The 13,491-nt window shown below is 35.9% G+C and overlaps 1 protein-coding gene across 1 annotated transcript in view; it reads left to right on the plus strand.

Moving 5' to 3' along the window:
- The window catches only part of ARHGAP42 (Rho GTPase activating protein 42), a gene marked incomplete at both ends in the record, with an annotated part of 144,051 nt that overhangs the window by 121,556 nt on the left and 9,004 nt on the right, over window positions 1-13,491 (plus strand). Inside the window, 7 exons of the mRNA XM_082278463.1 lie at window positions 1,068-1,142; window positions 1,820-1,904; window positions 3,082-3,140; window positions 3,907-4,012; window positions 8,271-8,430; window positions 10,252-10,396; window positions 12,430-12,810. Coding sequence (XP_082134589.1) covers window positions 1,068-1,142; window positions 1,820-1,904; window positions 3,082-3,140; window positions 3,907-4,012; window positions 8,271-8,430; window positions 10,252-10,396; window positions 12,430-12,810 — 1,011 coding nt within the window. The remainder of the gene's footprint in view (window positions 1-1,067; window positions 1,143-1,819; window positions 1,905-3,081; window positions 3,141-3,906; window positions 4,013-8,270; window positions 8,431-10,251; window positions 10,397-12,429; window positions 12,811-13,491) is intronic.

Below are 13,491 nucleotides of genomic sequence, written 5' to 3' on the forward strand. Positions count from 1 at the left end.
CAATGCTCATTTTTGATAGTGGGAATGTAAAAAAAGGGAGGAATAATCACTCTCCTGATAAGGTGGTATCTTACAACTCACAGTAAGTTTTAAATGGAGAGTTATGGCTGTATCATCTCCCAGACAATAAGATAGCCTTTTCTTGAACTTTCAGTGTGCAGATCTCTTCTAATCCAAAAGTGGTCTCTCTGTGCAACTTTGAGCTCAACATGAACCCCATTTCTCAGCCAACAATGTTACCATTGTTGAATCACTGCTGACTCAGAGCTTGCATTATTTTCTGGGGCAGAGAGGGTTTCAAAACAAAATACCTAGGTTAGCAAAGTGAGATCAGATTTAGGAATGCAGTTTTCAAAGGAAAAGTAGACAATTTTTAAATGGTAAGGCTTGAAGTGGGGAGAATGGAGGACATTTAAGTCCTGCTGATTTTAAAAAGCGGTTAAAAATAATAAAATAATCATGACTGAAATAATCAAATACTGTATTCTGAATGTCACTCTTGAAACATTATTTGTTATTATTATCTGTGCTATTAAAAAAGGCCTGGCAATTTTAACTGGCAACACAAATTCTCAACTGATGTGTTAAAACAGTATACAATATATATTTTTATTTTCAAATAAATGACAATCACATCTTATTTGAAAGGGATGATGGTCTAAGCAAACATAGATGCATAGTAATTCCACTGACATCTAGGCAATATAAACCTGTTGGTGTGTAATGTGTTTTAAGACTGCTTTTGGGTCTTATTTTACACTTTTTCTAGCCATCACCTTGTTGTTTGCTAATATGGGTCATTTCCATGCAGAAGGGTTCTGTTAATGTAAAATTATGCATAATGTATAGTATGGTGTGGACTCAGTGGAATGAATTTTTTTAATATCCCACAAGAGAGTGCAGTAGGGTAAAGCAGTACTTAACAATGTAATAGTACAGTCTTCCATAAATACATTTAGATGTTTTGAAAACATATACCAAGGAAGCATCAGCATGTATTGAAATAACCATATTTTCATTATTTGCATTATTTGCATTATTTTCATTTACTTGTTTTCCCAATGTAGGTATTACAATCCTGGGGCTGTACAGAATAGGTGGTGTAAATTCCAAGGTGCAAAAGCTGATGAATACCATATTTTGTAAGTATCTCAAGTGAACTTTTGTCAGTGTGCAGTGTGTGCTGTGGTCCCTTTTGCCTTAACTGCTGTGCTCAGAAGAGTGTGTCATAATATTCACAGTTTTGTGTGTGCACTTACTGCCACTAAATTGAGTTTTCACTCTTAAAATGAGTGATTCATCTGTAGTTGGTTGTGTGCATTAGTATTCACTTTTGCGTGTTACACATGAGCAAATTACTAATAAAAATGCTTTTCTTCTGGCTTTGAAGTTCTATTTATTAATACGTATTTGGCTTGTTCCAGAAGTTCTCCAAAGCTTAGTTCCATAACACATCATGGCTCAGCTTAATAGACACTCATTCCAGTCTTCCACTTTTCTTGCTAATTGAGCTCTCTGATGCCTGTGTTTGCATGTCTAAGACAAATGCATTAGTAATTCTCTGTGGATTTGGGCTTACTTAACCCTTTGATACAGTGCATATAGTTAATGTTTACAGTTACTAACCATGAGCACTGAATTTATTTTTATTAGTACTTTGGCAGAGATGAAAAAATTTAAATTGATCAGATTGGTGATTAGTCTAGCTAATAAATAATCAGTTGAGCTAAATGGCTGATCTAGTAGCTTTTGTTTTGCTAATTTTCTGGTTAATGTGTTAGTCAAACTGTAACAAAATCCTAATTCAAATTTCTACCAGCCCCTAAATCTCCTCCTGATATGGATATTGATATGGAACTTTGGGACAATAAAACAATAACAAGTGGACTAAAAAACTACCTCAGGTAAGTATGATCCCACACAGTCTCAGTATTCCTTTTCTGGCCCAATAATCTTTGGCTTGTTAATATCATATTACATTTCTTGTATCCATTGCTATGGTAATAATTGAGTATTTTATTATCCTGCTTAATATTCCCATGATTATGTATAATAATACATACCTTTTACCTTTTTAAGCTAATCCTGCCTTATATAGCTCTAAATTCAATTAATTGCATGTTTTTATTTAAATTTTTTGTGTTAACCACAAAGCATGTTGTGCTCAGTGTTTTGTTTGCAAATCCATTAAGTTGTATGCCATAAGATTTCATGACATTATGGTTGAATAAAAATCCCAGCAAAAGCATGGGTTTTTATCTTATGCTCTTAATATCTTCACAAATAAAACATCCCTCCTGTCATTTTTGCTGATAAGAGACGGAATATTCAGAAATTATGGTACTTCTGAGATTACACTTTTGGATTGCAATATATAATGTTCAAAAGAGACATAATAAAAAGCGTCCAGCCCAGATGGTGGGTGTTCTGTGCCTTCTAAAAATCTGGATTTCCTAAACAATTCACTAACAAAGAGCAGCATCAGAAATCCCTATTAACCTGGAAAACATGCCTAGAGTTTATAGCAGAATGCTCATGTACATTTCATTGAAAAGACTGGCTTTGATTGAAGAAATTTATAATGTATCTTCAGAAGCACAAGTCATTGTAGCTACTGTGTGTGTGAAATTAGGACATGAGCTAGCAAGCAGTAGCTGTTTGTAAGGCAACTCACAGTCTGCCTTTCAGAGAATGACTCTTTTAAGATCTCTCAGATCAGAATTTCAGTCCCAAATTTCATTGTATTTTTGACTTTCTTGGGCAAAAGGTTGTTTCTGCAGCGCACTATACCATGTCTGCAGCTGTATTTATTCCTGTCCTACAATATGTAAGACAGGAAACATTAAGGCTCTGTGCTGAAGTAACATTTCCTTATTAACTTACATGGTGACACCAGATTAAACTGATTTTCAGACTGTGTACATGACTGAGTTGTATGCTACTTGTTATCAGTCATCACTGAATTGGATTTCCTAGGACCAGTAGAATATTGTGCAGATGTTGAGGGCTGTCATAATCACACTCATAAAACTTAGATTTTGATTCTGTTTTAAATATCCTTTTTGGTTTTTTTACACCCAGATGTCTTTCAGAACCACTGATGACTTTCAAGCTGCACAAAGATTTCATTGTTGCTGTTAGTAAGTAAAAAGTAAAATGATAAATACACTTTCATGAAAGTAATATTGTTTCTCACCTCTAATCTCCTCAGTCACTATCTTTACTTTTCTCCTTGCTCTAATATGCAGCGGTACAGCCCTCAAAACAGAGAAGTCACACTAGATGAAGCTATTCAGTGGTTTGTTTTCATCTTTTTAGTGGTTCTGTGTGACTGCCTTCTGCATGAAGTTTTGAACCCTCATTTAGATGTTTGCTCGTTTATATAGGCTGATAATTCTTTTGTAACATTCACCCCTCTCATCCAGGGACCTTTATTTTCCTAGCTTGCCTTGAGAAATCAGAAAGGGCAAAAATGAGCTCCTTTCACAAATGGAGTAACTGGATACAAAGGTAGCACAGATTGTTTTTCTAATGACTTCAGTTTCGAATTTGAATGTATTTCTCTGTTTTCTCTTGTCTTGATAAGAACAAAAGACACTAAATAATTTTAGCTATTTTAATCTATATTTCTTAGATTAAATCTTAGACTCCACTGAAGTGACACATTGGGTCAATATTGCCATTAATTTGTTGGCTCCAGTATTGATAGGAATTGCTTTAGGCGATACGTGAAATACCGATTTCACAGTCTAATAAATATAATCAAATTTTCCTGATGATTTGAAAGCTGATTTTGTTTGGCTTCTCTTAATGCATGTTTGTGTTCGCATACAGGCACTGATGCCATTAGTTGTCACTTCTTAGCACATGTTCTGATTTATCAACAATTTGGTTTCTGTTCAATAGAGTCAGATGATCAGAACTACAGAGTTGAGGCGGTGCATGCGCTTGTGCATAAATTACCAGAGAAGAACAGAGAGATGCTGGACATCCTTATTAAGCACTTGGTCAAGTAATTATTTTATTATTTTTCTCTTTGATATCGTTGTAAGATATCATTTCTGTTTTAAATTTGTCAGTGTTGCTTAATCCATTCTCTGTGTTGAAACAATGACACTTGAAATTACATTTGATTTCTAAAATGCTGTTCAACTTAACTGGAATAATATTCTCTGTAGAAACAAAATAAAAACATCATGAAGTGTCACCAAGATGGCCAACTAGGTTTATAAAATAAACCTAGTCAATGTTTTCATTCATGTTCTTACTACAGGGATTTGTAAACCAAATAAATTTAAGAAACATCTAAAACTGTGCCAAGATTGATGGAAAACGCTGGTTTGAATCTGTATCAAAGTTCCAGAGTGTTTCAGGAATGAGATAGATTAGAAATGAGACAGACTGAGATAGACAATACGATAATTCTTGTTCTTCATGTTTGATATTCTTTTTCTCTCTAACAAGTCTGAAGTGTTGTATCGCTCAAAAGCACTAATTTTAAGTACTATTATTAATATTTTTGATATCTATATAGATACCCAACTTTTGAATCTCCCTTAATATTACCTTGATTTTTAATTGTTAGATGGAAAAGATTTGGCATTTCTTTAAATTGGTAACCTTTTGTCTTTACAGAATTACACTTGGCATGTGCTGGGAGATAAAAAAATACAAGTTTTTATTCTCTTATGTCTCTCTGTATCACTAGTTGTGATTACATACTGTTACTGCATTGTACTTCATCCTGTTTCTGCATCAAATGTTATTTGTATAAGTTTCTGTACGTCTTTGGTTAGTTTTCACTAGTATTTGCTGAATACTTTTTAATATGTATTATTCCTTCTGATTTAGGATGCTGTATACTTTTTAGTACATTTATCAGTCATCTGGGAATGTGAATAGTGAAACAGTAGTTGTTCAGATAATGCTCACGTGACTAAGACGTGGAAGACATGAGAGGACTCCTTGTGGTTTTCATTCAATTCACTATGTCCCAGCTGTTTTGCTTTTCTCATCACAGCTTGATAAGGCTGCAATAAGCTGTCTACAGTAGGGCCTAGTACAGTTTTGCTTCCTATTATAGAAATGAGAACTTTGAAAATTTCTTTAGCCCATTATGTCATTAGCACCTGGAGAACTAACATTATAGCAAGCTGCTGTAAATGCTTTCGTTGCAAAACCTGATTAGGCAGACCTTGCCTCTCGTTATCCTTGGGCTGACACAGAGAACCAGATGGAAAAAAGTTTCGTAAGTTTCTTTACTCAGAGAAGTGTTTAATTAACTAAAAAATACAATACCTACTCCCTTGTAACCCTCAAGCAAGTGAAAGCATTTAGTGAAGGATTAACAATTTTGTAAAAGCTGCTGGTCTGGAAGCCCCAATATTAGAGAGGTAGAAGCATAGGAGAACTGACTTATTTGTCAGTGGAATTACTGTAAGGCAAGCATTACTTTCATGACCTCTTTTCCTGGCCTCCCTATTCTCAGTGTGATCTCAGATGCAATTCCAAAGAAAAGCATACCTGTAGTATTCCCTTCTTTAATTGTTCTCTTTAACTCTTGCTTTTCTCATCTTTGTTATGATTCTCATTTCATATAGATAAAATCTTAGTTTTACACTGAGTGCCTTCAGTACTTTTCTTTCCAACATTCAATTCAGCCCTTCTAATTTCCATATAATTTGCCAGCTGTTGTTTATGCTAGCAATTCTAATGAGACTGAATTTAAAATTAGTCTTGAGTGTATTAGCCATCTTCCTCCCTCATCTTTTTCCTACCACTGTGTGGAGATTTTTCAAGGAACAAATAAATGGCAAGTAAAGTGCCTAATTTTATGAAAATGGGAAAACTTGGGGGGAAAAAAAAATCCAACCTCCTGTTTTCTTCATTCTTTTGTTGAAAATCCAATTTCAAAGTGCTTATTCCTTTCCCTGTATTTCTTTTAGCTATTCAGTTCCTTTATAAATGCTTTTGCAGAAAAGTGAAAATATTGTAGCTCTGGGTTATAAAATAAGGATAATATTATTTTTTCTTGGTTTAACTCATAGGGTCTTTACATCTTTTCCTAGCCTGTGTTCCTGTGTAAATTTAAATAGGATCTAGATGATGTAGGATGTAGATCATACTACAAACAAACAAACAAAACTGGCAAATCCTGAAAAGCACCCTGCAGAGAGGTGATACTGCATGGATACATAGTAGCTAGGCAAACATGGCAAGTTTGGTGTTACTTTCACGAGGGTAACTCATTTTTTGGTTTTTAAACACACCTAGTCAAATTATGTCTCCTCTAAAGAATGAATCATTCTTTGGTATGATTTAACAACACAGTACTTTTCTGTGGTAGGTAGTTGGGAGTCTGCAGTCTGGCAGTATCACAAATTTGCTGGTGATACATCAAAGAAAGAGATTTTGAGGAGAAAGCAATAGCACCTCAGTGAATGCCCTACAGCTACCTGAAATGCACGATTACCTTAGCTTGTGTCTGTGCTGTAGCTCAGCACCAGTAGAGTAGGTATGGGGAAAGTGGCTATCAAAGTGATCCATTTACAGCCCTGGGTTCTTTCGCTTTTGCAAGAAATCAAGCCTTTGAAATACTTTGTAGAAAGCCCTTTCTGGTTGCAGTGTTATTAAATTCACCATTTCTTTTATTAACCAAGCTACCAAATTCGTAACCAAGGAAACCTAAACACCAGACAAACACTACCTTCTCTCTTACGCTGTAAGATTTTAATGTTTGTGTAACAGACCTCTACGGTTACCGTGCAGAGTAACATTGCAAAGGGAGAGGTTTTTTAAGTTTTTTCTAGCATATCTAGGGCTGAGTTATTCAACATTCCAGTTTCATTTAAATACTAGTGGACTTCCCAAAAGACCCTTAGTCATCTAAGATAAACATAAGGTCTGTTTCAGAAAAAGATTAAGCTAAAAATGTGTTTTAACAAAAGAGTCATTTTCATGATACGGCTTCCAAGTAATGATCTCTGCCAGGGTGTCTGTCTGAAGTAACATTTTGCGAAGTTTTGGGTTAACTTATTGAAGCAGTATAAGAAACTTGTAAGAAGACTGGCATTTGTTTTCCTGCAGTTTATAATCATGCTGCCTCTTACACAAAACCCTTTCCTATACTTCTCCTGCTTCTTGATGTAAATGGGGTGCTAAAATCTTCCTGTCCCAAATATGATGGGAATGTTTTATAGATTTTACTAATTCTTAATTTTAAAAGGTTCAAGAGTTACTTTAATTGTGTAGGAAATGGCTAAAAATGCTCAGCTTGACCATGGTAGCAGATGGCAGTGAGACGGAAGAGGAAAATGTAAACCAGTGCCTAAGTCCCATTTGGTAACAGACTCAATAAAATTAGGCATTAAGGTGATGTTAAAATCTTATTTTGGCATAATATTCATCAGACATGAGGCAATAGGACAGCTGTGACTGGGGAATCACTGGCAGTTGTTTCAAAGGATCTGTTTTGATACAGTTTTTATTTGGCAAATCTTAGTAGTAAGGAGAGGAAAGGGGTGTTGAGTATTACTGATTGAGATTTAACTATCTGATAAATTATTGGGAAAACCTAGCTTTTAAATTCTACTTTAGAAAAAAAAAGCAGAAAAGGTAAAGTAAGTGATAACAGAATATACAGAAGTAAAAGGTTAATATATTTTAGAGCTAGATGTCATTATGATCATCTAATGTTATATATTGTATAGAAACAATTTCACTGAATCCATTGATCCTGTGTTTATTATTATTATTATTATTATTGACAAAGAGATCCTTTTGAAAATTAAATGTTTTCAGTAACTAAGCTTCATTGCTTTACATGAAAACTAAGGTTTGTGGTTGACCTCTGTTACTGTACAGCATTTTCAATCAATCCAGTCAAAAGTATTTAAGGTCCTGTGTAATCGTTGGAGAGAGATAGGTGCTTGCCCTAAGACTTCTGAGCTTTAGGTGGTCTGAATCTCTCTGTGTAGAACTCCAAATACAGTTGCTTTTCCCTGTCACGTATATCAGGAACCAAAATACTACTCTAGGAAGACATACTCATTATCCATGAAGTTAATGCAGGATAAGAGCCTTAATGGAAATCTAGTAGTTGTACTACATTGTATTTGAACTCTAGTGAAAGTGAAAGTTTTAAAAACTTATTTAAAAGGGAGGCATGAACTTGGGATCTTGTAAAAGTAGTAGTCTTAGCAAGTTTTTGCCTGTTAAAATTGTAGTTTAGCACAGCAATTAAATTGCATACTGTTTGTGTTCATTTAAAGGGTATCATTGCACAGTCAGCAAAATCTAATGACTGTATCCAACCTTGGTGTTATCTTTGGACCAACTCTGATGAGAGCACAAGAAGAAACCGTGGCTGCTATGATGAACATTAAGTTTCAGAATATCGTCGTTGAAATTCTGATAGAGCATTATGAAAAGGTAGAAAGAAATTATCTGTTTTGTTATGAAGTGGAACTAAGATCTCATTCTCATTACCATCATTAAGTTCTTAAGAATAAAGAGTCCAACATTTGTAGGTCATTAATAGAATTAATACCTTCTTCCCACTACATGCTATGGGTCTGTATTCCTAGCAAGTCTTCTGTGGCTGTGCAAGGTACAGATCCAAAACATAATCTCCCATGCTTTGAAGGCATTGCTCTCAATCTTCAGCTGCTTTCTGAAGATTACTTCCTGAATCTAGAAACATAAAGAGAAGGTCATAACATCGCTCCTGGCTGCTCCAGCTCTTTCTTGCTACCATTGTATGAAGGTTCATTCTGGGTGAATGCACAGATTCTCCCCTGAGTGCATCAGGTCAGAGTGTTTTTGACCACTGCTGTCCTTAGGGGACATGTCAGCTGCATAGTGGAGATTAGTCACCAGAAGAGTTGAGAAGGACTTGAGCAGGAAATCTTAAATACTTTCAGTCACCACTGTTGCTGCTATCAACTTCACTGAAAGGCCTCCTCAGATTTTTTGTTTTAATTTTAAAACTATTTGATTTCAGAATTCTGCCAAACAGTCAAGACCTTATTTACTTGATAGTCAAAAGCAATTTTATTCTGGACATCTTAGTTGAGCTATGCCATCTCCTCTGATGACTGACCAAACTAAGTGAAAAAGCTTTGAGTTTCTTTCATTACACATTACTCAGCTAATGGGCAGTTCCCAGTCAGTACCAGGAACCCCTGCACTGGTTGATCAGTAAGTGCTGACCATACAGCTTGGTATCATCAGTTTTATTTCATAGGGACTCCTCAAAATGGCTATGATCCTGATAGCCTTCTTTGCTCTGATTATAAAACATATATATATATTGCATTTTTCCAACACTGTATTTCCCCTCTAGAAAATTAGAGCTCATTCAGCACAATGACTATAACTGCACAACCAAAGTCACCCTTTCTCTATTTCTCTGTCTACAGACATATTTTTATATTGATCTGCTACTTGCTAGTGCTTAATACAGTTTTAATGTACTCCAAGAGCATCTCAAGATGTCCACCAAAGTATGTCCTACTGTCAAAGTACATTTGCTTTCTTCGACTTACATGAATGGCACAAAGGTGTCTTTTCATGGTTCACTGCATATTCTTTTGGGAATGCCCTATAGCTAGAGGGCCCAGAAATCCTTTCAGAGATGTCTTCTGGCATAGCATGGTAAAAAACTGAGTTTTTTCTGCAGCAATGAAGTGCAAAATTGACCAGTGGTGGCAGTGATATGTAAAAGAAAATAACAAGGAAATGCATTAAAATGTAAAGTTGTTCCTCATTAAACTTGACTTGTTTGGCCAAATAAAACTTTCTGATATCCAAATTTGATTGTAATAAGTTATGACTGTGACATATTTCTGTGATATATAAAAACTTTCACTGGAACATCGACAAAAAAATCAACTTTTTCATAATATTTTTAAAAAAATGTATTACTTCTTAGAGAAGAGTCATTAGTGGGCACCTATTTTGTTTTACAATTTCAACTGTTAAGCCCTTCTTAACAAGAGATAGAAAATAAATCTGTTTCAACAAATTAATATAGGTATTAAGTACAGCTCAGTATTGTGCTTCTTGAGTTGTAAAATGAGATCAAAGCAAAGCTTATATTCTCTGCCTTTACTCTTTTGCAACGTATGAGACTATTGTAGTGTTAATTTCAAGCACAGTGGTGAGGAAAACAAATGGATTAATAATGAAAGTGTAAGAGTACCTCTACTGTTTAATGTCATTTTTTCCCTTCTCTTTTTTTTAATCATGCAGATATTTTACACTGCACCAGACCCCAATATTCCTCTTCCCCAGCCTCAGTCCCGATCAAGTTCAAGAAGAACAAGAGCAATTTGTCTCTCCACAGGTTCTCGCAAACCCAAAGGAAGATACACACCATGTCTAGCAGATCCTGACAGTAAGTTTGTCATTGCATACTGGTTATCTTCCTTTCTATGTCATCTTTTAACTTTCCCTGAATAATACCCTGTAGGAACTGTATTCCAATGATCATGAGCATCAGCTTTTTAACCTCTATGAGTCACAGCAGCACTGTTGACTGACTGCATTCCTCACTTCTCAGATGAGGAAGGATGTTTGGTTATAGGCAAGTCTTGCATTGCATCCAGTGTTCAACATCATTTAAAGTAGACTTTATATTCTAATCTAAATTTAGTCTACTTTGAAACTCAAAAGTTCATTATATGAAGTTCATCTCGTTTGCTTGCAAGATGATTAGTAAGGTTGGGAAACAGTAAATACAGTCTTTTCTCTCCTCCTATAAAAAATGTAATTCAGCCAAGGATAGGAGATCAAAACCATCACTTGGCTTTTTTCATATGCATGAAACTGTGGTCATTGCTTTAAAGTCAGCCACTGCTTATGCTGCCAAAACCACTGAAACTTTGTTAGGTTTTCTGGAATAGAAACAAACTCTAATATTCCTGGGAGAAGCAATATACTTACCATATGGCTTACTGTTTAACAGCGGGGAGTTATATCTATAATTAATTGCTGCTTAGAATGCTTACTCATTTTTATTTAGATGTAATTAAAAAGTTTCACTTCATTCATTCTCATCCATTTGGGCCACCACTTTTTTACTTACTGACTGTACCAGTAAGGAGTATTGAAACTTTATAAAAGCTTAAGTTGTTAACAGTTCCACTACTGCAACAGACTTCATAAAGAACTTCTGTGTCCCTTGGTTCCTCAAAAATATTTACATGAGACTGGTTCAGTAAGTTAATCCACAGTTAAGGTGCATCTGTTCTTGAGGATCTGTAGTAGTTCTGTAGTCTGTAATGTTAAGAAATCTATCCTTAGTATATTCTTGCACAGGTGCTGCATTTTCCATAGGCCTATGTTACTTGTTCCATGCCAGGGAGAGCTTAACAAAAGCTCTCTGCACATAGCTTGCCAGTAGGAATGACATGGGATCCTGAGTAAGAAGTTACAGAGGAACAGTCAGTTAAACTCACCAGAGGACAAACTGCTCAAGTTTCAGGTGTTTTTCACTGTGTAACTGCAATGAATGAATACCAGTATAAAGGTATAAAAAAGGGACATTTCTGTGTAAATATTTTGCAGACTGTATGCAAGCTTCTTCAGGCTTTGTCAGGGGAGGTTCAGGTTGGACATCAGGAAGAGTTTCTTCACTGAAAGGCTTGTCAGGCATTGGAACAGACTTACCAGGGAAGTGATGGAGTGGCCATCCCTGAAAGTATTTAAGAAATGACGTAGCACTTAGTGCTGTGGTTTAGTTGACATGGTGGTGTTTGGTCAAAGGTTAAATTTGATGATCTTGGAGGTCTTTTCCAGCCTAAATGATTGTATGACTTCTATGATGCTACATTTGGTGGCAGTATGATTGCCACTACGTCTGATTCAACAGCTCTTCACTTGTGTTTCTCCTATTAGCTGAAACTCAGCACTTGTGTAAACAAGTTCCAGTTAGTATCTCACTTGTGCCATGAAAGGCTGAGGTACAAGCAGAGGTACTTTTCTTGCCAAATGTCTCTTGGTGTGGCGGGAGACAGGTAAGAGGGAGCCAAGGCTTCTGGCAATAACATTTTCAGAGTACTAGATAGTTTTAAGTCGTCATTTAAATGAAGCATGGACACAACTATATTGCAAGAAATAAAAGAAATCTTACATAGCATGAGAAAAGAGATAGAGATTTCAAATGGTAGGAAATCATAGAAAATTACAGAAAATGCATCTGCCAGTCTTGAAATTTTCAAGGGACTAACGCTCTGTAAAAGGGCAAGATGAGTCTTCAAGTTGTAAATAAAAAAAGAGTGGTGTTCCTTCTGCAGGAAACCACAGATTGATGAATTTGATAACAAGTAAGGTACAAAAGAGCTAAAAGTGGCATGAAAGAAATGCACATGATTAGAAAATGCAGATTATCTTTTTCACACTCTCTCCTTTCCCCTGCCTCCTCCCCAGGTGACTCGTACAGCAGTAGCCCCGACAGCACTCCCATGGGCAGCATTGAATCTCTGTCTTCTCACTCCTCTGAGCAGAACAGCACCACCAAGTGCACGCCCTCACAGCCGAGGGAGAAATCGGGAGGGATTCCATGGATTGCCTCTCCCCCTTCTTCTAATGGCCAGAAAAGTTCAGGCCTGTGGACTACAAGTCCAGAATCCTCATCAAAGGAGGATGCAACCAAAACAGATGTGGAATCAGACTGCCAAAGTGTTGCTTCTGTCACTGGACCAGAAAATGCCTCTCCACCAACAGACCTGACTAAAAAGAGTTCCTACAGTCTTTCTGGGCTGAAAAGGTCTTCAGCATCTTCCCTTAGATCAATTCCATCAGCTGAAGGTAATTTCCAAGGTCTTCTATCACATCAGTGTTAGCTAATGCATCAGAAAACAACAGCTGGGTCTGAAAGCTAATGATACTCATTAGTCTTGTTTGTTTGTTTGTTTTTAATTTTTGTGCTATGTTCTTTCAGTTTTCAAACTGCTGCTGACATATTTCCATTGCTTATAACTTGCACAGTTCTCAGTGTACAAGAAGTTTCTCAGAATTTAGATCACTCTCTATCCTCCTACAATTCATCTATAATTTATGATACAGAATAATACTATAGGATTAGAAATATTAGTAATAGAGATATTGTGCTTATATTTTGGGATCTCTGTATTAAGACAGCTTTTAAAGCATTATTAAGCATTGGTTGTTCTTTGGCATATGGAGAGAAGCAGATGCAGTTCTTGTATTGCAAAACATCCATGCAAACAAGGCAGCAGTCCACTGATAGGTCACCTGAAAGGACACGTGTGGACATGGGTTATATTCATTAAAAGGACTTACTTCTTATGCAATACAGTCTGTACATATATAGATTTGCTTTATCATTTTACAGTGGCAATTGTTTAAGGCAAATCATGGTCATTTAATTGTAAATATATTTTTTAACTGCATGAAGCTTCAGTGAATATCAAAATGTTAATTCTTACAAATTAATGTGGTCTGATTTCACACTGCTTTGATCAGTTG

The sequence above is a fragment of the Coloeus monedula genome (genome assembly GCF_965178545.1).
Source record: "Coloeus monedula genome assembly, chromosome: 3".
In the NCBI taxonomy this organism is placed as follows: Eukaryota; Metazoa; Chordata; class Aves; order Passeriformes; family Corvidae; genus Coloeus; species Coloeus monedula.